Here is a 22,605-nt window from a genome sequence, read left to right as displayed (position 1 = left end):
AATCTTGTCCTCAGTTTTCCCAACACCCATACCCTTGCCAACAACCGAACCATCTCAAATTTCACGTCAGTTTGACGCTGCGAGTCCAACCACCACGAGTCCGTCAATTCCAATTATCCCAAACATGAGTCAGTCGAGTGTCCCAAACACGAGTCCATGTCTAGCAGAAGAAGATAGAGCTCGATCACATATTCAATCTGAGTTCTTGGCTTCTGACACTGAGCAACATGAAGAGCAACCAGGTACTATTAATTCATCTCAAGTTCCTATGTTTAATGATACTAATGTGGATCTCCCAATTGCACTAAGAAAACAATCTCGATCATGTGGCCCTTATCGGATGGAGGACTACATATATTATGGAAATTTTTCAGATAGCCACCATGCATTTGTATTCTCTCTTGATGCAATCCAAATTCCACAATCCATTGAAGAAGCTCTTAGCGTCACTGAATGGAAGCAAGCCGTACAGGTTGAGATGAAGGCTCTGGAAAAGAACAACACATGGGAGTTAACAACTCTTCCTCCGGGTAAGAAAGTTGTGGGTTGTCGATGGCTGTTTACGATAAAGCATAATGTAGACGGAACTGTGGATAGATTAAAAGCAAGATTGGTGGCAAAGGGGTACACTCAATCCTATGGTCTAGACTATAGTGAGACATTTGCACCCGTAGCAAAACTTAATATGATCCGTATCATACTCTCTCTTGCAGCAAATTTAGATTGGCCATTACATCAATTTGATGTGAAAAATGCTTTCCTCAACGGTGATTTGGAAGAAGAAGTATTCATGTGTATTCCTCCCGGGTTTACTAGTCAACAAAATCAAGGAAAAGTGCGTAGACTTAGAAAGTCATTGTACGGGCTGAAGCAATCTCCTAGGGCATGGTTTGACAAGTTCACTAAAGTCTTAAAACAAAACCACTACAGTCAAAGTCTAGCCGACCACACATTGTTTATTAAACACTCATCATCTGGGAAGTGCACCATCCTGAATGTGTATGTAGACGACATTGTAATCACGAGAGATGATGTTGAGGACATAGTTCGGCTTAAGACTCTTCTTGCTGCAGAATTTGAGATTAAAGATCTCGGTCAACTACGATACTTCTTGGGAATGGAAGTTGCTCGCTCTAAGCAAGGTATTTCGGTATCTTAGAGGAAATATACAATGGATCTACTCAAGGAGACAGGTATGATCAATTGCAAACCTATTGATACCCCTATGGATCCCAATCATAAACTGTATAGCCGAACAACGGAAGCCGGAGTTGATCGAACACGTTATCAAAAGCTTGTTGGAAAGCTCATATATTTGGCTCACACTAGACCTGACATTGGGTTTGCTGTAAGTATGGTGAGTCGTTTCATGAACAACCCATCTGAGACTCACATGGAGGCTGTTATGCGAATTCTGAGGTATTTGAAATCAGCCTCGGGTTTGGGTTTGTTATTTAGAAAGTCTGACAGTTAGGGAGTTGAAGTGTTCACCAATGTTGATTGGGCTGGTTCTCCAATTGATAGGAAATCAACCTCAGGTATGTGCACCTTTGCCTGGGGAAACCTTGTCACTTGGAGAAGCAAGAAGCAAACCGTGGTTGCTCGAAGTAGTGTAGAAGCAGAACTACGATCTCTTGCGAATGGTGTATGTGAGGGATTATGGATTCATAGATTGTTGGGTGATATGAAGATATCAATTAGTGGACCGATTAAGCTGAATTGTGACAATCAATCTACTCTAAGCATCGCCAAAGATCCAGTACAACATGATCGTACCAAACATATCGAGATAGACAGACACTTCATCAATGATCACATTGAGAGCAAGCAGATTTCGCTAAATTTTGTGCCTTCAAAACACCAAGTTGTTGATGTGCTTACCAAGCCACTTTCACGCGTGAACTTCATTGATATGACAAACAAGCTTGAGGGGAGGTGTTGGAAAATAAAGGTCTAGGTTCAACGTATCAAGGTTCAACGTGAAATCTCTCATTTAATGTTGATTTCTATCGCATTTAATGTTGATTGCTAATTTGTTGTGATTAGATTAGATTTGTTACTGTTATTGTTCTTTCCTAATTATATGCTCTGATTTGTAACAACTCCTAAAGTTAAGGGAGAACCATGTATTATAAAATAGTGTAATACATTGAATAAAATAAGAGATGATTTTATCCCAAAATATATTTCTTGAACTTCATTATTCCATACTTTTAGTCTACCTTCCCAACTTCATATTCAATAAAACATTCATTGCTTTTCTATTACTACATTAAGGGTGTGTTCACTTGAGCGTAACACATTGTTTATGAAGATTGGAGAGCGAGGAATGCAAGGTAAAACCGTGTTCACTTGAGGTGATTACCGCGGAATGAATTGCAACGATTTGCGGGATTCATGCACTGTTCAATCACCCGCATCTGAGAAGAGATTTGAGGGATGAAACGAGCTTTCTCTAAAATGCCCCTCTTCTTAAAATAAATTCCAAGCTCAGACCACCTACTTTTATTCTGTTAAAATAAATATTACCCAAATTGCAACCACTGTTCCTAGTTAAGAGGCATTTTTGCAGCGTTAATGGTACATGAAGAAGGTGACGTTGCTGGAAGATGAAGAAAGGAGGTGGAGCTGACGAGAAGCTGTGGTTGGAGCTGGATGAACAAGAAGAATGGGCAGTGTGTATCTGGTTACACCACTGCCGTATTCGGATACCCCATGAAGAAGAAGAACGCCCACCTGTGTATCCGGTTACACCATTGACGTATCCGGTTACAACCTTCAAGAAGAAGAAGAAGAATGCGCTATCCGGTTACAGCATTCACGTATTCGGTTACAGCTATGAAGAAGAAGAAGCGAAGTGAAGCTGTATCCGATTCCAGGCGCGGTTGAAGTGGGTCGTTTTCCGTTACCGAGCCCGTCCATTACCATCGTTGTGTACGTTCGACGTTGACGATGGAGGATGCAGCGTCCTTGACGATGAAGAAGAATTGTTGTTGATGATGGAGGATGCATCTTGTCCTGCTGCAAGGAGGTGAGAACAAAGGGCGTGACGGGGACGGTGTTACCATAGAGGAAGGACGACCAGACGGTGAAGTCGTGGTGGCCCTGGTAGGTGTCGGGGAGGGCGATGGGGAGGGAGATCTGCTGGCTACGGTAGGAGGCGTGGAGGTGAAGTGCGTGGTAGTAGACGCCGATGCGGGAGTTGGGGTTATGGACAGAGAGTGACCTGCATGGTGAGAGAGAGGGTGTTGGGGATAGGGGAAGAGGGGTTGAAGGTGAAGAGGGTGGCGTCTTGGAGGGTGAAGCGGGGCTTTGCCGGGTAGAGGATGACCCATATGAGGAAGACAAGGAAGAGGACTAGGAGGATGAAGGTGGCAACGCCGATGAGGACGAGGCGGATGAGACGACGGCGCGAAGAGTGTTGATGGTCGCAGTCTTTGGTGGACATGGTGGTTGTTGGAGAATTACTCAGAGGAATACTCGGTTGGAGTGGGACGTGTGTGTAAATTTTTTAATCTTTCTCTTCAATTGGTGGAGAATTACTTGATGGACATGTTTTTTCTTTTTAATCTTTTTTTTTTCTGCAGTATTATTATTCTTCTATTTTAATTGATTATTATAACCTACATTTTATTAAATTACCTCTTAAATTTAAATTCTAATGATATAAATATTTAATAACATTTAATATTATCTTAAAAACTAATTAAGATTTTCCGTAAAAATCTCCTAATTTAATTTTTAAATAAATAAAAGACAATATGATAATATTAAATGCACTCTTAAATTTTATGGTTTAATACCTATTTTGGTCCCTCCTTTGGGAGGGTTTGTTCAAAGTGGTCCCTACTTTTTTCAAAAGTTCACTTTAGTCCTACTTTTCGTAAAAACTGTTCAAGTTGGTCCTTTTTGGTAACGGCGTTAAGTTCACTAACAGCAGAACTGCCAAGTGTGTAATGTTTGATGATGTGGCATTGTAATTTGTTTTAAAAATATATATAATGATGACGTGTAAATAAATATAATTAGGGTTGAATTAAAAAAGGAATTAGGGGATAATTTGGGGGTAATTTGGAATGAATTAAGTAAATTGAATTTGCATCCTCCTCGTCGTTGTCTCCTCCACCCAAACCCTCCATTCTCGCCCTCATCGACGAGTTCGAGAAGCTTCGCCAACCCCTCGCCTCCGCGGTAGCCGAGGAACTCCAGGGAACGGCGCCGACCGCGCGAAGCGCTGAAGCCCCAACCCAAACCCTAGCCGAAAGCTCTGGCTCGTTCGAGCAGCCGCCGCCGCAGCACTTAGGGGAGGATGTTTTCGTGGAGGACCTCCTCAACCTGCTCTACTAGTGAGTGCTTAGGAATGATTTGCTGGCAATTTTTCTGGTGAAATTCCAAGTGAAATTGGCGACTGAAGTGTCTACAGGATCTTCATTTGTCTAGGAACAATTTCTCTGGAACATTTCCCATGTCGTGGGACCCATTTCGTCATGGGTGAACCAAGATGCTTCCGATAACGGTTCAAGGGGACACGACAAAGAGGTGGAAGAAGGAAAAGGGAAAGTAGGTTGGCTTGCTTGGTTCTTACAGTTGTTGTTTTCAAGCGTGGACATAAGATCAGTCCCTGAATACAAGGTTTCTGTNTTCTTTTTCTGTTTTGGTTAGTCTACTGTCAAGAAAGGTGAACCAAGAGAAAGTGTAATCTTCTTGCACGGGAAGCATAATCAAACCTCTGAGGAGAAATGTGCCATTACACCAAGTAAATTTGGCTGGCATATCCAACTTTCTAAAACGTGGATAAACTCAGCTTCAAACATCAAGGACTTGTGACAGTAAAACGAAGAGTGAAGCTTCAGAAAGGGAACTTGTNGTTGNTGTTTAGCTTTGTGGATTTGCTTTACCAGAATGTTTAATGAACTTTAATCATGTGTTGTTTACTTTGTTACATATGTTTGTATTTGATGCACTAGTATATTTGTGTTGATGAAAAAAAAAAAAAGAAGAAGAAGAAGGACCGAACGGTATTTGAGTAACCACCGTTCGGTAACAGTGTATATCTCTATCACTTGGCTTAATTCAAAGCAAAAGGGCTCTGTTGTGTATGTGTGTTTTGGGAGCATGAACAACTTCTCTGCCACACAGATTACGGAAATAGCTCACGGGCTTGAAGATTGTGGCCATGATTTCATCTGGGTGGTGAGAAAAATTGATGAGGACGAAAGTAGAGGTCTTGTGGAGGAGTTTGAGAAGAGGGTGGAAGCAAGCAAGAAGGGTTATCTGATATGGAGAAGAGTGTGAATAACTAAGAAGGAGAGTGAAAGCGCTTGAGCGATGGCTGGTTGGGTGGAGGCCTGTTGCAGCGGCAGATCAGTGAGAGGCAGTGGGAGGCAAACTCTCCCTAGGGTTTCTGGTTGAGAAATTAATTTTTTTTTTAACCCATATAATGACGTGACACTGCCAGCACATATAAAAGGTTCCAAGTCATCAAACATTGCACACCTGGCAGCTCTGCCGTTAGTGAACTTAACACCGTTACCAAAAAGGACCAACTTGAACCGTTTTTGCGAAAGATAGGACTAAAGTGAACTTTTGAAAAAAGGAGGGACCACTTTGAACAAACCCTCCCAAAGGAGGGACCAAAATAGGTATTAAACCTAAATTTTAATTTCAATAGTTAAATAATTAATGTGAATTTTAACTCTTAATAAACATTTTTACAATTAAATATAAAATCAACAAATATAATTTTATATTACTTTAATATCTAGGGGTATTTTGGTAATCTTCAATTTTTACCAATTAAACAAATTTTTTAAAACTATCACATCAATCAAATCCTACACTAATTCTCACAAAATTTACCTTCAAATTTACTCTCAATTACTCTCAAATCCACTCAACTAAACACAAAAAAAATCACCCTCAAATCCACTCAAATCCACTTAATCACTCTTCCCCAAATCATCTCCCCCAATCACCCTCAAGTGAACACACCCTAAGGTCTGTTTGTTTTAAGGAAACTTTATGTTTTCTTGTCTCTTACTTATTTTCACAAAGACAATGCCTTTTTTCCATGTTAATTTTCTTTGAAATCAAGAAGTCAGGTGTCATTTAAGTAATTACTTTTGAATATGTCAAATAGAAACAAATATTACTTCCTCAAATCAAATAAAACAGATATACTTACCTTTTGAGGCATATTCTGGTGCAATATAACGAAGGGTGCCCATGACCCTGGTAGTTACATGTGACTGTCCCCAAGACGGTCCCAATTTAGCCAACCCAAAGTCTGTTATTTTTGCATTGTAATTCTGTGCTATACAAAGCAATTGCTTATCAAAGTTATATGAGGAGTTTAGCACTCAATTTAAAAGTATCATCATGTAATATTATTCTTCAACTAGTCATCGGGTCTATAGTATTGACAAGCCTAAGAAAGAGACTATAAGAATGAAGATATTGCATTTTTCAGGTTGTATGTTAAAAGATTGAGTTAAACTTTTTCAAAATGAGTTTGCCTACTAAAACCAATGATGGATCCAAATTAGTAACAGCCCATTCATCAAAATTTCATACTGTATTTGCTTTGGATTCCAATACGACATACAAACATCAATGAACAAAAACTAACTCACCCCATCCAGCAGTATATTTGAGGACTTGAAATCTCTGAATATGACATTATTTTCGTTGGCATGCAAGAAAGCTAATCCCCTAGCTGCACCGATAATTATTTTAAGCCGGGTGTTCCACGAAAGTGGTTCATGATTTCCTGCTCAGAGACAAGACAAATAATATGAATTAAACTCAAAGTTAAGAGTTGTTTCTTTCAATCTGCTTTAATTGTCATCAGTTCATACTTTCCAAGAGATGACAGTCGAGGCTTCTATTTGGCATGAACTCATACACAAGAAGAAAATGATCCTCGTCCCAACAGTACCCCAATAACTTGATCACGTTGGGGGTGAGAAAGCCTTCCTAAAAAATTCACCTCAGACTGCATCTTCCAACCAACACAAAATCATGTTTAATAGCAACTCAAGCTGTTGAAGACGTTGGATTTATGGGACAGAAATGAAATGCAATATAACAAGTAAAATAATAACATGATAGCAATTACTTTAATCTAAGGGCGGAAGTGTTTCAGTTTATTAAAAATTTAAAGTCAAAGTTTGAAAATTGTAAATGAAAGAGATGAAAATAAAGTGACCTTCCACTGTGCAAACCCTTGCTTACTTTCAGGCTTGAACATTTTGATGGCCACTCCAACTCCAGAGCCTGGTTTGGCGGGGTTAAGGGTGTTCTCATCCAACCATCCCTTGTAAACTCTGCCAAACCCACCTTTACCGACCAATCTGTCGGATTTAAAATTCCCTGTGGCAGATTTCAGCTCCTCAAAATTGAATACCTTCAACTGAGGCCATTTCAGAATTTGGCTACCGGAAAAAGGAAGAGGAGAGCATTCGCTTTCGAAGCTTTCTCTCACGGAAAACTGACTCTTTCTGTGAATGTCTGATGAACCTTAAAACAGAGGAACCGAAGCCGTCATGGGAAAATTCGAATCGGAGGAAAAGAAGGAAGAAATCATTTCCTGTTTTGGGATGAATTTAGAAAGGGCCCAGAAATTTTGATAACTTGCCTGGACGGTGAAGGCTGTTGAGTGAAGAGGAATGAAGTGATGGAGCACCGGAGAAGCAGACACCCATCTTATATGCCAATCAGAAACCTCTGGTTTTGGTTGTCACTTGATTAACCAGACTGTGTTATAAAAAAAGGAATATCCACTGCATTCGACGTCAGGCTGCCTCTTAAGAAAGGGACAAGAGAGGAGATGAGAATACTTTTCTTCCCCTTTTCATTCAACGCATAAAAAGAAAGACTAAGAAAAAGATTCCCCTCTCCTCATGGCATTCAGGGCTTACAATTAACATACCAATTTGTTGGGTCTATCAAGGAGGAGGTTCATCGGAGAGATACAAACACCAATGAGATATGAGCCCGACTATATAAGGAATTGACACCACTCTCTACCCAAAACCTTAAGGCAATGGGTTAATGGATCTTTCATCTTTATATAGTGCTCTACTTTCTCATTTCTATCCAATGTGGGACTTGGACTCACACTTACAATTAACATACCAATTTGTTGGGTCTATCAAGGAGGAGGTTCATCGGGGAGATACAAACACCAATGAGATATGAGCCCGACTATATAAGGAATTGACACCACTATCTACCCAAAACCTTAAGGCAATGGGTTAATGGATCTTTCATCTTTATATAGTGCTCTACTTTCTCATTTCTATCTAATATGGGACTTGGACTCACACTTGCATTCCCAACACAATTCTATCATACTCCTTCTAGAATACTATAAAGTAACGTGTTTCAGTCGGGTTTTTAGGTCCCTTAAAACATTTGAAGTTGTCTTGAAGATCGGAAGGACTTTAAAAATTTAACAAATTCGTTGAAGGTCAGACAGTCACTTAGGTCTTCTCATACTCCAAGTTGTTTGTTCTCCCTCCTCCTTCTCCAAGCCAGGCAGACTGACACTTGTTCGTTCTCCCGCCTCCTTTTCCAAGACGGACAGGTACTCGTCAAAGGTACTCCGACGCTTAAGTCAATAAAAATGACCTAAAGGTTATCACTATAAGTGATGCATGTGATGTGCATAATGCGCAACATGGTCTAAAATCATACTTAGGACCTTTATTTATACCAGTTGTAATGGACTTTTACCTTTTGCCGGCCTAACCCAATCACACCTTAATCTCCATAGGAACTTTAATGAACTATTGTCGTTTATAATCTAACCATGTGATCGGCCAGGATGGTTGGCCAGCCTGGGTGGTCGACCTAGGTGTTCGTTTTAGACAGTCGGCCTGGTTGTGTGCAGGAAACCGTACGTTACATAATAAAATTTGACCATTCTAATAATAGATAAAATTAGACCACTTACATGTCTTCGGTCATTCTTTTGGGCCTAATGTCCCACATATACCAGTGTCTTGGATTGCAAGCACTTTAATTTTAAGTTGTTCATCCCTACTGCTTTTAGATTATGTAAATAAAGATTTGTCCAAGTATGAGTGAGTAATCTTCTGCAAAAGTTCGGAAAGCTAAAACAATATTTTAACAATAATTTTTCCATTTATAAAAAAAATCTAGAGGATGAAGATACGAATTCTTGACTTCCAATTGAATTGATATTTAGAGTATTGCTTTGAACTGATACACAAGTTGTCTTTTCTAAAGAAAACAATAGTGCAAAAGCGTTGTTTAACGTAACCCACCAGACGTCGGTTAAAGGGTAGCCCAATGTATATTAATGGACGGTGACATTACCGTAAATAAGTTGCTAAACGAAACGTCGGTTTTTAGGGCAAACGACGTCTATGATATAGTAGACGTCTGCTCTGCCCTAAATCGACGTCCAAGGGCCTGAGGTAGGCGATAAGACAGTCTTTTCTAGCCCCATTGATGTCTAATGTGATGGGGGACTAACGTCTACCTGGCTGCAACTAATGCTTTTCACCTGATTCTCATGCGCTTAGATGTCACGTTGTAAAAAATCGACGTCTATGGCCTGTCCGGAAGGCGGGAAGACATCAATTTCTGCAAAATAGACGTCGACTTTCTGGGTGGGCGACGTCTATATGCCTGTAATTAATGTTATTCACCAAACTCGCAAGCAGTTTGACGTCCGGTAACAGGGCCCGACGTCTAAAAGGTTATAGACGTCGGCGCCCCAGGACAACAGTCGTCTACTTCCCTAACAGGAAATGAAACGTCAATTCGATCAGCACCGTAGACGTCGGCACCACGTGTGTTCGATGTCTAATGTGCATTCAAAAGGCAGATTAAAAGTTATCTTGGACGTCATATTAGTGAGATAATCGACGTCTAGATGACTTTAGACGTCGGTTTCTGTAGCAACCGATGCCTTATTTCATGTTAAATAAACTGTAGACTCGCAGTTTCGCGGCATTGCATTCTTTGATAACATCATCGTCATCCTCCTCTCCTTTTTCTTTCTTGCGACATTGCATTCGAGTTTTTGACAACATCATCGTCTTCCTCCTCTCCTTTTTCTCTCTTGCGGCATTGCACTCCAGGTGCGTGTTTTTTTAATTAAACCGTTTAAACTTTGTTTAGTCCGATTACATTAGTCTTTCATCGATTATCTTTTGGTTCAACTGATTAAAATTTGTTTTCCTGGTGTTGTGTTTTAGTGCAATTTTGTTCCTCTCTCGGGGTAACATAGTACCACATTCTGCCTTTGCTAGCTGCCTCCTAGAAAAATCGACATCTTTTGGATTTCTTGTGGCGTTTCGACCCAAAAACGACCCTGGGTCGTTGCCTAGTTAGCGTTTCACCGTTATTTTTCCCTCTTGCGGTTGAAAATGGAACTAAGCAAGAACCCAGGTTCGGTTTTGGGTTGAAATGCCATGAGAAATTCAAAAGACGAAAACTTTTTTTCGGGGGAAACTAGCAAAGACGGAGTGTGCTACTAGGCTATCCAAAGACAGGAACAAAACTGCACTAAAACACAATGACTATATTAGTCGTCGGTTAATGCATATACCGACGTCTATACCTTAGACGTCAGTTTGTGACATGTTTGAAGTCTTTATGTATTCTTAGACGTCAGTTAATGCTTACTCCGACATCTATATAGTGTCCTTAGACGTCGATTTAGGCCTACATCGACGTTTAGTGACGTCGGACATGGGCACTAACTGACGTCTGTATAGACGTCTGTTATGTGGAAGTTCGACGTCCCATTAATATCACCCATAATGACATCGGTTGTTTAAAAGACGTTAAAAACTCAAAATAAGAGACGTCTAAAGCCCTTTTTGCACTAGTAAAATACATGTCTCATCATAGCTTAGTAGTTAAGGAATAATACATTAACAAATTTAATACGTAAGGAAAACCGTAGTTCTTATTTTTTATTTCATTAAGAATAATATAACCTAAAATACATTAATTTTTTTTTAAATATTATAAAGAATCAATATGCCTATCTAATAAATTTAATAAATTCAATCATTTTTTCTTCTTCTAACAATCCTTTCCTTACATTAATATATATTAGTTCAATTTAAAATCAGATAACTATTTCTATTTCAATAACGACTGCTACTTCATCTTTATTCTTGAGATGAATTAAATCAACAATTTGTAAAGATATTTTAAGATACACAATTTCACATTATTAAGTATTCTTTTATTTTATATAGAGATCTTTGACAATTTGATTTCTGAGCTATTGTTACAAAATAGAATTATAGCAACATTTATTTCTTTGATTGTAATTCTCTACTAACTTTTTTCAATATGACTTGACTAGATACAAAAGACTCAGTTTTAAAACAGATGAAGTAACAACTGGTTGTTTTTTATAGGTCTATGAAATAAAGTCTTTTTCAAACATTAAGACAAAACCATATGTATTTTTTGTCATTTTAGATTACTTGCATAATTATTGTCTATAAATTCAATCATATGTCACATTTTTGTTTTTCTTGGAATATATTTCAAAGTTTTAGGTTTCTATTAAATAGTAAAAATATTTTTGTCGATCAACAAATATAATTCATTAGGATTTTTCATGTATCTACTATAGCATACCGTATAAACCCTGTTATAGTTGGTAATTTGCGAAAGAATTCGAAAACAATTGGAAAACACTATTTAATATAACAAGAAGTGATGAATTTAGATAATGTCTTGAAGAAGTTGCATTTCTTATTTCATTCCTTCATGATAATACATTTTATTGAGGTATTACAATGTCCCACTCCCACTCGATATAAGTAGAAGACAGAGATAGGAGTAATCAAAACGGGGCTTGATTGTTGCAGTCCAAATTGTTCCCTGGGCTCACACCCAGCAATTGACAGTACCTCTGGTAGAACCCGATCCGACTTTGGACCCGAGGATCCGGGCCGCGCCCACATTCCAGTCCGCCGTTGATTATGTTGGTGATAACACCGAACCCGGGAACCCGACCGGCGTTCGTGTCAGCAGTAGACGGCGTCCATCCTCCGGTAATGACATTATGGCAGGACGGCTTGTTTCCTTGTGGTCTCATCCAAAACCATATGGCTGTTCTGAACGCTACGTTTCTGTCTCTTCCAACTAGATCCGGATCATTGGTCAAATCTAATCCGAGTTCGCTACCAGCTAACCCATAATTGTAGTTGCTGTTCACACCATGTAAAAAAAAATTATAGAAAAAAAGTAAGATATAATCACAGTTACAATATGATGATGTCTAAGTTTTTATATAGATAAAATTAAGATTTTGATTACTTACTGTGTGAGTTGAATTGGTCCTCGTCCGTAATATCTTTTACCAGGAGCACATGGCCATCCTCCACCACTGCAATAAACATCCTGGTTCCGTTCGTTGATAAAACAATATCCCCACGCGTATGGACCATCCGGTGCAGTTGCCCACCCTCCTGCACAGACCAAAACGTTAATTATTTGCACACACATATAAAATCTCTGCAAAACTCTATGAACGTTCGAACCTGTGGTTTCATGAGAAGTTTGAGCGAAGAAAGCTGCGAGCTCCCTTTTTTGGGTGGTGATATCACCTGTTGTGCCAAACCCATTGAAAGATCTAGCAGCGTCGAGAAAAGCTTCGTAGGTGTAGAATCCACGCCCCGGACATGCTTGATTATTCCGGTGTTTTAGCATTTCTTCGAACGTAGAACTGCTAATGATGCTGCTGATACCTCCGCCGCTGCTGGTAGGTTGGCATTGGCTCTGGCAACCTGTTCCACAATACTCTCTGTTGTTTCCGCACCACCCATATTGGCTGCAACATAACCTATTTGCGCACAGTGCTCCACCAGCTTGCCAACCACATCGTTGCGCTGTGGCCCCAAGCATCAACATCGACGGCAACAGGCATAGCATCAGAGAACACAGTTTCATTTTATCCATTGTTAAGAAAGAAATGGTGAATGATATGTTTGATTCGGACGATCCATGGAGATATTTATAGATGAAATGTGATGAGTGAATTTAATTTCGTACGCATTTTTGTCAAAATTGGCTCCTGCTTAGTCTTGTTATCTTAATATTGTTTACGTGACTTTTGTGAATGCATGCATGGTGTAACATCAATACAGTTGACTCCTATATCCACATAATAGGGATGGTAATGCAAAGCGGAAGATGTCTCTCTGGACCGCTTAGGCCGGTCTGCATAATTTGCAGCTGTGCGAACTAATGACGGGTTAGTCAGCATTTGGTTAACATGACTCAGTATTACTTAAATTTCTAAAATATAATAGTTTTGAGCATAATATGTTATGTATATTTCTTGATCATCTATTTTCTTATCTGGTCCATTTAAAATTAAATAGTTCATTTACATCAAATCCGGATTTTAAATATACCTATACTTACAAATTATAAGGAGGAACGGTATCATAAGATAATTTTAAATTCATTTCATACCGAATATAAAGATAAAATATTATAAAAATATAAAATTTTGTATTTTCTTAGAAAAAAAAGAGTAAAAAATAAAAAAAGAATAATATTATAAAAAAATTAGGTGTGTTAAAAAATCATTTTTCAATTATAAGTTATAAAATTATAAATATTATCTATTTTAAGAAATTAACCTGTATAAATTATTATTTCTATTAATTTAATTAAAAATAAAATTATTAAAATTTTTATATGGAAACTCGACATACAAACTTGTCGTTAAGAAATGCTCTCGTGCTATGATTAGTCAACTAACATTATCGGACCGTTTCTTTTGCTTCTAACTATTTAATAAAAATATATTTAACTTTTTACTTTTAAAATAAAATAATAAATAGTATTTAATTGCATACCATATAAGATTTATCAATAATTAACATGAATTACCAATAATTTGTCATTAGGTTTAATTAAATTTTAAATTATCATATATTAAGATATTTTCAGTTGAGTCTTAGTTTTTTTATTCTATTAAATATTCAAAGTTTTTATATTTTTTATTTAGTAATTTTACTATTTAATTTTTTTGTTAATCTGATAATAATTTGAGTATTATTTCGTTTTATTATCATTCTTATTTAAAAAGTTATTTTTATTATTTTCATTCGAAATGTGTTAGAATATCATGAAATTCTCTTATTCTTGAATGGTTTCCATTTAGTCAGATATATTAATGAAGGTTCATCATTATTAATTTAGGTAACATTTCTTCTTAGAATAATAATATTTTGATACAATTTTAACACTCAAATGAGACGTCCTCAATCCTTGCAATGACTTTATTAAATCAATCACATTTCACCTTTTTATAAATTAATAACATAACAGAATGTGAAATGAATGGTATTGATACTTTTCTTCTTATTAAACTTGTTTCGGTGTAGTAATTAACTCTTCACGATCTCTTTGCCGTCCGGTTCTTACTAGCGTCCTACGAGCTGATCGTTCGGCTCCGATAAGTCTCCCAAAACTTGAGTCCAAAGTCGGTTGGATATCTGTCAAAAAGGCTCCGATGTTCAAGTCAGTTCTCAAATCCACAGTAGAGATAGAGAGAGAAAGTATCAGTCAAGAATCAATGTGCATTTTCTGTTCTTACCTGTCTCACCTTTGACCTCTTATTTATAGTTTTCTTGGTGGGCCTGCGTTTAGCCTTTTCTTAATGACGGGCCAATCTCAGTCCAAATGTCCCTAATCCTGTTTACTTTCTTAATTTTGCGCAGTTACTGTGATCGTGATGACTGGCAAGGTATTTGTCGGTTACCTGCTTAAACCGCATTCCTTACATTCTCAGACTGATTGGGGTGTGATTTTAGGACCGACCGGATGTTCTGGTCAGTCCCGATTGACCGATCGCTTCCATAGGTCCTCACCGATTCAGTTTTCGGTCGTCCTTCATCTCGATTTTGACCGTCCATCTGACTTCCGTACTGTACAAAACTCATTTTCATTCTATTTTAATATTTAATGACAAGTAAGTAAGGTGGCGGAAATAAAATAATACTCACGTCACTTATTAAAAAAAATTAAACATCATATTTAATTAAAAGTTTAAAATTTTGAATTCTTAATAAAAAAAATTAATAAAAACTCGGTTGAAAATGTAAAAAAGAATTAAAAAATCAACTAAACCTTTTTCATTAAGTGTATATTTAATGTGATGGCTAAATAGTAAAAGAAATCAAAGACAAAGTCAATACCCTATTTTTAGGGTCGGAAATGTTCTTGCACTTCCATAACATTGTGTATGGTTATTACTTCTTCACTTGAGCATACAATCTCTTTTCCTGAAAAATAATGTTCAATTTTGTAATTATAATTTTGCAATTTAAGAAAATAATCATATTATTAAAAAAGTCATTGCAAGTAAAAGTTTGTAGCAATTATAAGAAATTCACAAAGTTAAAAAAGAAAAAAAAACACCTTTATGAATTATCTAAAAGGAAAATCCAATGTAAATAGATTCAAGTTGTGTGTGAATATATATATATATATATATATATATATATATATATATATATATAGTGTGTGTGTGTGTTTTTAATAAAAAAAATATATAAACGTCATAGAAAAATGAGTTTACAATTAAAAAACAACTTTATATTATGAAAAGAAAAATAAATTAATGAAATAATTAATCCACATAGATGAAAATGAAAAGTATTTGAATACAACTAGTTTAAAGAAGTTTAGAGAGATTCTTTGTTTCAAAGAGTTCTCTGAAATTGTGTGTTCAGAAAAAAAAAAAAATGACATTTAAATATTACTAGTTGTTTTGGTGAGGTTTAGGAGACCCTTGCGCAAAATACTCCATGTTGCTTTGTAGATCGGACAAGCGCTAATCAAAGTGTTCTAGGTTGACGACTCGGTGAACTCTCCTTGTTGTGTCTGAAATCGAACAGACCTTGAAGACTGGACGGGCTGTTTAGAGGCTGGACGGTTGTTTAAGTGACAGACTCGTTGAAGGCCGGAAGGTCACCTTGGTCTTTTACATACTCTAAGTTGTTCGTTTTTCCTCCTTCTTCTCCAAGTGGGTGAGGTGACACCTGGTTTGTTCTCCCTCCTCCTTCTCCAACCCGAGCGGACAGGTACCTGTTAAAGGCACTCCGATGCTCAAGTCAGTAAAAATGATCTAACGGTTATCACTATAAGTGATGTATGTGGTGTGCATAAAGTGCAACGTGGTTTGAAATCTACCTGAGACCTTTATTTATACTAGTTGTAATGGGCTTTTACCTTTCGTGGGTCTGATGACGGTCCAACCACACCTTAACTTTCATTAGGAGCTTTAATGAGCTATTATCGTTTATAATCTAATATGGTCGGCCGATTTGATGTATGGTCAGCCTGGGTGGCCGGTTTGAGAGAACTGTTCGGTTCCTTCCTGGAGTTAAAGGGACCGTACGGTCTAACGGGTGGTCAACCTTGAAGGAATCGTTCAGTTCCTAGAACTGAGAGGACCGTGCAGTACATTAATAATAATTAAAACATAAGGACGGATGATATAAAAAAAAATACAAATTTATTAAATAGTATTAACATTCTTTTATAAGAATACGAATGTTTACAATAAAATATTTTAAATTTTATTGAATTTAAATATAGTCATCCATAGATTAAAAAGGATGAAGATGAATACGAATGGAAGCTACCCACATTCCGTTATGTAGAAGAAAAATAAAAATACGTTCCTATTTGTAAACTAGCGAGCAATTTTAACATGGATATATGGGGTTAGAAAATACCCAATATATCCATGGTTTTGAATTTTTTTTTCCTTATGACTAATAAAAGTATAAAATGTAAATCCAAATAAAAATTAGATTCTTTAATTCAAATAAAGTAAATTTAAACATCATTCGTCTCTTCAAAATATAATTAAAAAAAAAGTGAATTCTATAAAGTAAAATAACAGTAGAAGATTTTTAATTAACATTTTTCGATAACAAATTTACACATTAACTTTAATTTTAAAGAATCTAAAATAAAAAATATTAAAAATATCTTATTAAAATTATGTTTTTTAAAAGGTTAATTTAATAAATTCAATACAAAATATAAAAGTATCATAATGTTCTTCCAACTTATTTAATATATAGGTCAAGAAGAATTATGGTGATAAAAAATGATAAGTAAATAGTAAATATTGATTACGAATTTTATGAGGAAGAGATATTTTTGTTAACAGGTCAGAAAAGTAAGATGAATAATAACATAAGTAAACGCGGCTGCTAAGGTAGTAACTAATTTCGTGTAACATATGGCACTCTCTAGCTTTTAACAGCAATTGCTTTTGAGAAATGTCACCGAAACTGAATCATTGAAAATCATAACTGCAATTAAAAGTCCTTGCCCTTATTTTTAAAAACGTTTCTAAAACTTTAATATTATATAAGATGATGATATTTTGACAATTTTTTTTTATTAATCTTTTGATAATATGATATGTGTTATTATTTTATTGGTCTGTTTAGTTTAGAAAAATATTTAAAATAAACCAATTACAAACTATCACACATGAGTTGTCAAAAAATTGTCAAAAGAAACTTATTAAAAAACAACTTTTTCCTATTATATATTCACCTCCCAAAGTTAGAATATGTCTCAAAACTCAAATATATTTACAAGAATCTTATATCCACAACGCAATTTGAGCCCACGTTATAAAATACAAGTTAGTACGATCATTATTAACTGATTGTTACTTAATAAGTTATGAAAATTTTCCATTATGTGACATTATCAATATAAAATGATTATTGATGTATATTGTTTTATTAAATGAGTTAAGTAATAAGAGATTGTTTTTATTACTTAAATTAATATTGATGATGATGATGACTATCGTTTGATTAGCATATAGGTAATGACATATGAAAATTATTAGATAATATGAAAATTTTGTTATTTATTGAATGAAAGTAGTAAAATTATTATTTTTTGAATATTTAATAAAATAAAAAATTAATTGAGATCTAATTAAAAATATCTAAATTTATGAAATTAAAAAAATTATTAAATTTAATAAAAAGATTATTAGGTAATTAAATCTTTATATGACATCTAATTAAATATTATGAATTATTTCACTTTAAACTTAAAAATGTAAATATATTTTCATTAGTGTTTAAGAGCTTTTTCTTTTTTTTTTCAAATGAGTATATTTATTAAGAAGTGAATATTCAACTTAATTAAATATTATAAAATTGATTTGTAAAGTGATATTTACCTTCATTCTAAATTATAACTCTAGTCGATGTATGATCTCTAATATAGTTTTTCATATTAAGACATATACATTTCAAGTACAGAACTATATATATTATAATAGATAACCTAATAGTTTCGATAATGAGTCACTCAATAAACTAATATCATATAAATTTTAAATTTAATTAAATCTTATAAAATCAACTTACATTCTTTTATTTATTTATTATATATATATATATATAAATATATATATATATATATATATATATATAAATATATATATATATATATATATATATATATATAAAAAAAAGATATTTTGACACAAGTTTTTTAGATATACTATAAACCCAATAAAAAGAATTAACTTATACTGTATCAAAATATTATAAAAAAAAATGCATTTCATTGCCCATTACAAATCTACCTTATCTACATCACTTTATCTAAAACATTTGATCTTTCAACTTAATTTTATGCGTATGTAGGAGTCAACTTCATAAATATTACACATGCATGCATTCATTCATAAAGTAATGTAGAGAATATTAAGATAACAAGACGAAACAGCAGCCAATTTTGAAAAAAAATATGTAGGAAATTAAATTCTCTCATCGCATTTCATCCATAAATATCTCGATGGATCGTCGTAATGAAACATATCATTCACCATTTATTTCTTAACAATGGGTAACATGAAACTTTGTTCTCTGATGCTATGCTTGTTGCCGTCGATGTTGATGCTTGGGGCCACAGCGCAACGATGTGGTTCGCAAGGTGGTGGAGCACTGTGCGCAAATGGGCTATGTTGCAGCCAACATGGGTGGTGCGGGAGCACCAATGAATATTGTGGAACAGGTTGCCAGAGCCAATGTCAACCCAGCAACGATGTCAGCAGCATCATTAGCAGTTCTATGTTCGAAGAAATGCTAAAACACCGGAATAATCAAGCATGTCCGGGGGCTGGATTTTACACCTACCAAGCTTTTCTCGATGCTGCTAGATCTTTCAGTGGGTTTGGCACAACAGGTGATATCAACACCCGCAAAAAGGAGATTGCAGCTTTCTTCGGTCAAACTTCTCATGAAACCACAGGTTCGCAATAGTAGTTTGGTAGTGATTGCATATATATGTGTATTCGAATAATGTTTTGTTTTATGTAGGAGGGTGGGCAACTGCACCGGATGGTCCATACGCGTGGGGATATTGTTTTATCAACGAACAGAACCAGGGTGTTTATTGCAGTGGTGGAGGATGGCCATGTGCTCCTGGTAAAAGATATTACGGACGGGGACCAATTCAACTCACACAGTAAGTAATCAAAATCTTAATTTTATCTATATAAAAACTTAGACATCATCGTATTGTAAGTGTGATTAATAAGAGAAATTATATATCTTACTTTTTTTTCCATAATTTTTATTTTTTTGCATGGTGTGAACAGCAACTACAATTATGGGTTAGCTGGTAGCGAACTCGGATTAGATTTGACTAATGATCCAGATCTAGTAGGAAGAGACAGAAACGTAGCTTTCAGAACAGCCATATGGTTTTGGATGAGGCCACAAGGAAACAAGCCATCGTGCCATAATGTCATTACCGGAGGATGGACGCCATCTACTTCTGACACGAACGCCGGCCGGGTTCCCGGGTACGGTGTTATCACCAACATAATCAACGGCGGACTCGAATGTGGGCGCGGCCCGGATCCTCGGGTCCAAAGTCGGATCGGGTTCTACCAGAGGTACTGTCAGTTGCTCGGTGTGAGCCCAGGGAACAATTTGGACTGCAACAATCAAGCCCCGTTTTGATTACTCCTATCTCTGTCTTCTACTTATATAAAGTGGGACATTATAATACCTCAATAAAATGTATTATCACGAAGGAATGAAATAAGAAAAGGAAAAAAAAGTTTTAACAATTTTTTCTTTACAATTTTTTTATAAAGTATTCACGTTTTTTTTATTGGTTCATTTTAAATATTTTTTTTAAAATAAATTTAAATAAACTAATAAAATGGTGAGATATATTTTATTATAAAAAAATTGTTAAAAAAATTTATTAAACTATCAGCTAGAAAAACAATTTCTGTAAGACATTATCTACTAATTCATCATTTGTTGTTATATCAAAGAATCTGTTTAGATGCTTTGTACAGATTTCACACAATACATTAAATAGCTAAAATAAATAAGAAAAATATGGTTACATAAACAAATCCTTAAATAAGGAAAAAATAATGAAGTTACTTAGTAAAACTTCATTAATTTATATCATTACCTTAATCAAACTTAAACTTTTTCAAGCATTTTCTTTAATTTGTAAAATAAGTCAACTTTTAATGGTTTAATGAAAATATTTGTAAAATAAGTCAACTTAAACAATATTTGATTTCACACCCTCTTTGGGATTTTGAAATTAAGGCCGGTTTGTTTTGAAATACGTATCTCTTTGGGATTATGAAATTAAGGCTAGTTTGTTTTGAAATACGTATTTGATTAATTGATTGAGTAAATTTAAGTGGATTTGAGTGGAAATAGAAATAAAGATGTTTGAATTAAAAAAAAAATATGATAAGAAATGAAGAGATTTTAAAAAAAAAAAACTATGAAAGTTTGTCAATGATGTCATGGATTTCAGAGATTAAAAAAATGTTTTAACTATTAAAATTAAAAGTTATTAAAATTAAAAGATTATCATTTTAACCTTAACTATAAAATTAAATTAAATTAAAATATAATAAACAAATTATGTTAATATGAAATGTGAGTTATTATTTAAAATAAAAGATTAAAATGATAAAATTATATTGAAATAAAATAAATTAATAGATTTTAAGTTCAAATAAACTATGGGTGAGTGATTAGTCTAAGTAAAAATATTTTTATTAAGAAATGTGTTATTATTTATAATAGGAAATAAATTATGGTGAAATAAAATGTGTTTTATATAAATTATGGTGAAATAAAATGTTAGTGATTATTTTAAATCAATTAAGTAATAATTTGAATTGGTGAATGTTTTAATTCAATAGTCTCATTGATTAGATTAGAAGTTAAGGTCTAAGGCAGTTTAAATACATTTTTATCTTTCCATCATCTAAAGTGCATTTTAAAGAGAAAACTATGATAAACAAGGCTTCAAAGAGGACAATATCTTATATGTATGGTGATTGATCCTAACGATGTCATTCGACGAACTTGAGATTGGAACAATGGGTCCATTGTGGGGTCGATAATAGAACATTCAGTCTCTTAAGCTCTCCACTAGAGGTGACTATTCACCTTTAAGTGAAGCACAAAATTGCCCTCAAGCGAGACAAGTTGTCAAATTCAACCAAAGCATTACACCGGGTACAAATGTTACTTTCACTTGAAGACTTCTTTTCAATTAAAATGTCATTCTTCCTTTGTTTGTTGGAATTCAGAGAGCGAATCATAAGGTTTTATAGGTGACATCTTCCTGCAAGTTGTCCAAGTCATCTACACCTTAATTTTCACCTTAATTTTCCTCAATCCCTTTTAGTTCATACTCCTTTAATTTTTTGGCCATTAGTTTATGGCTGATTCCAAACACAAGACAGCTTGACCAACCGATCTTCACCTCTATCATGTGCACTCACATTTACAGTAGGCGATTCCGAGAGAGAACAAGAAACACAAGGATAAGTAAGTTAAAAGTCATCATTAGGTTAGCCTAAAAGGTGAACAATATGGTTCTATCCAAACCAGTAGCATGCACTTGAACTTCCCGAGCCGACAGTTTAACATAAAGCCTACTTTTAAAGTCAACAATACAAGATGGAAGGGTTATTCTTACATAGTGGCTTCCAAACGAACTCAACCGAATGGCTTGTTTACAAACAAGCTCAACTGGATGCCCAAATGATATAAGAGCTCGGCCAAATGGTAAAAAAGATATATGAGCTCATCCAAACAGTCGAAAAGATATATGAGCTCAATCGAATGACCAATCCACCTGTAAGTTCGATCGAATGATCACAAAGATATATGAGCTTGACTGAATGACTAATCTAGCTGAAAAGTTTACAAGTTGGCAAAGCTCGACCTCAACTACTAATCAAGACCATTCTTAAGGATAAGTCAAACTTTGGAGGGGCTTATGTACATACCCAGCTCAAATATGTCAGATGGTGCGACCCAACAAGGATCCATTATTAAAATCTCGACAGGTTTTATTATCATTTAAACAACCATTAAATGCCTTTTAATAAACAAACCTATTTCTTATTTAAACCACATAAATGACATAGGATCATGAAATCCTATAAATAAACATGCATTTCATCAGGGAAACACACTAAAACTCATACTTATTTTTCTTATACATAAAGATCCTACTCTCTTACTAACTTACATG

At 35.1% G+C, this 22,605-nt stretch overlaps 2 protein-coding genes and 1 pseudogene across 3 annotated transcripts; 1 reads left to right on the top strand and 2 right to left on the bottom strand.

Moving 5' to 3' along the window:
- The window catches only part of LOC106765940, a 10,184-nt pseudogene extending 2,481 nt beyond the window's left edge, over nucleotides 1–7,703 (bottom strand).
- A 4,049-nt stretch (nucleotides 7,704–11,752) lies between these two features.
- On the bottom strand, nucleotides 11,753–12,960 carry LOC106768581 (endochitinase-like). 2 transcript variants are annotated; one of them, XM_014653810.2, is made up of 3 exons: nucleotides 12,543–12,960; nucleotides 12,323–12,470; nucleotides 11,753–12,209 (listed from the first exon to the last, which is right to left on the bottom strand). In XM_014653810.2, exons 1-3 carry the CDS (start codon nucleotides 12,958–12,960, stop codon nucleotides 11,843–11,845), a joined length of 933 nt encoding a protein of 310 aa, XP_014509296.1. In that variant the 3' UTR covers nucleotides 11,753–11,842. The 2 variants fall into 2 exon arrangements, with proteins under 2 accessions (XP_014509296.1, XP_022638554.1); XM_022782833.1 differs by having other exon boundaries at nucleotides 12,323–12,944.
- A 5,944-nt stretch (nucleotides 12,961–18,904) lies between these two features.
- Nucleotides 18,905–20,147, top strand: LOC106768582 (endochitinase). Its single transcript, XM_014653811.2, has 3 exons — nucleotides 18,905–19,320; nucleotides 19,389–19,536; nucleotides 19,670–20,147. The coding sequence occupies exons 1-3, from the start codon at nucleotides 18,912–18,914 to the stop codon at nucleotides 20,034–20,036; spliced, it is 924 nt and encodes a 307-aa protein (XP_014509297.1). The 5' UTR covers nucleotides 18,905–18,911; the 3' UTR covers nucleotides 20,037–20,147.
- The last annotated feature ends 2,458 nt before the right edge of the window (nucleotides 20,148–22,605 follow it).

This window comes from Vigna radiata, chromosome 7 (assembly GCF_000741045.1).
Source record: "Vigna radiata var. radiata cultivar VC1973A chromosome 7, Vradiata_ver6, whole genome shotgun sequence".
NCBI lineage: Eukaryota > Viridiplantae > Streptophyta > Magnoliopsida > Fabales > Fabaceae > Vigna > Vigna radiata.
The sequence above is the reverse complement of the archived record's forward strand: the minus strand, read 5'-3'. Positions and strand labels throughout refer to the sequence as shown.

What these genes read in the sequence shown, in the direction of transcription:
- LOC106768581 (XM_022782833.1), bottom strand. Translation starts at nt 12,933, where the DNA reads ATGCTATGCCTGTTGCCGTCGATGTTGATGCTTGGGGCCACAGCGCAA. An exon ending in GGACCAATTCAACTCACACA is followed by an intron (nt 12,210 to 12,322) that starts GTAAGTAATCAA and finishes TGGTGTGAACAG; the next exon opens with CAACTACAATTATGGGTTAG.
- LOC106768582 (XM_014653811.2), top strand. Translation starts at nt 18,912, where the DNA reads ATGGGTAACATGAAACTTTGTTCTCTGATGCTATGCTTGTTGCCGTCG. An exon ending in AACTTCTCATGAAACCACAG is followed by an intron (nt 19,321 to 19,388) that starts GTTCGCAATAGT and finishes TGTTTTATGTAG; the next exon opens with GAGGGTGGGCAACTGCACCG. An exon ending in GGACCAATTCAACTCACACA is followed by an intron (nt 19,537 to 19,669) that starts GTAAGTAATCAA and finishes TGGTGTGAACAG; the next exon opens with CAACTACAATTATGGGTTAG.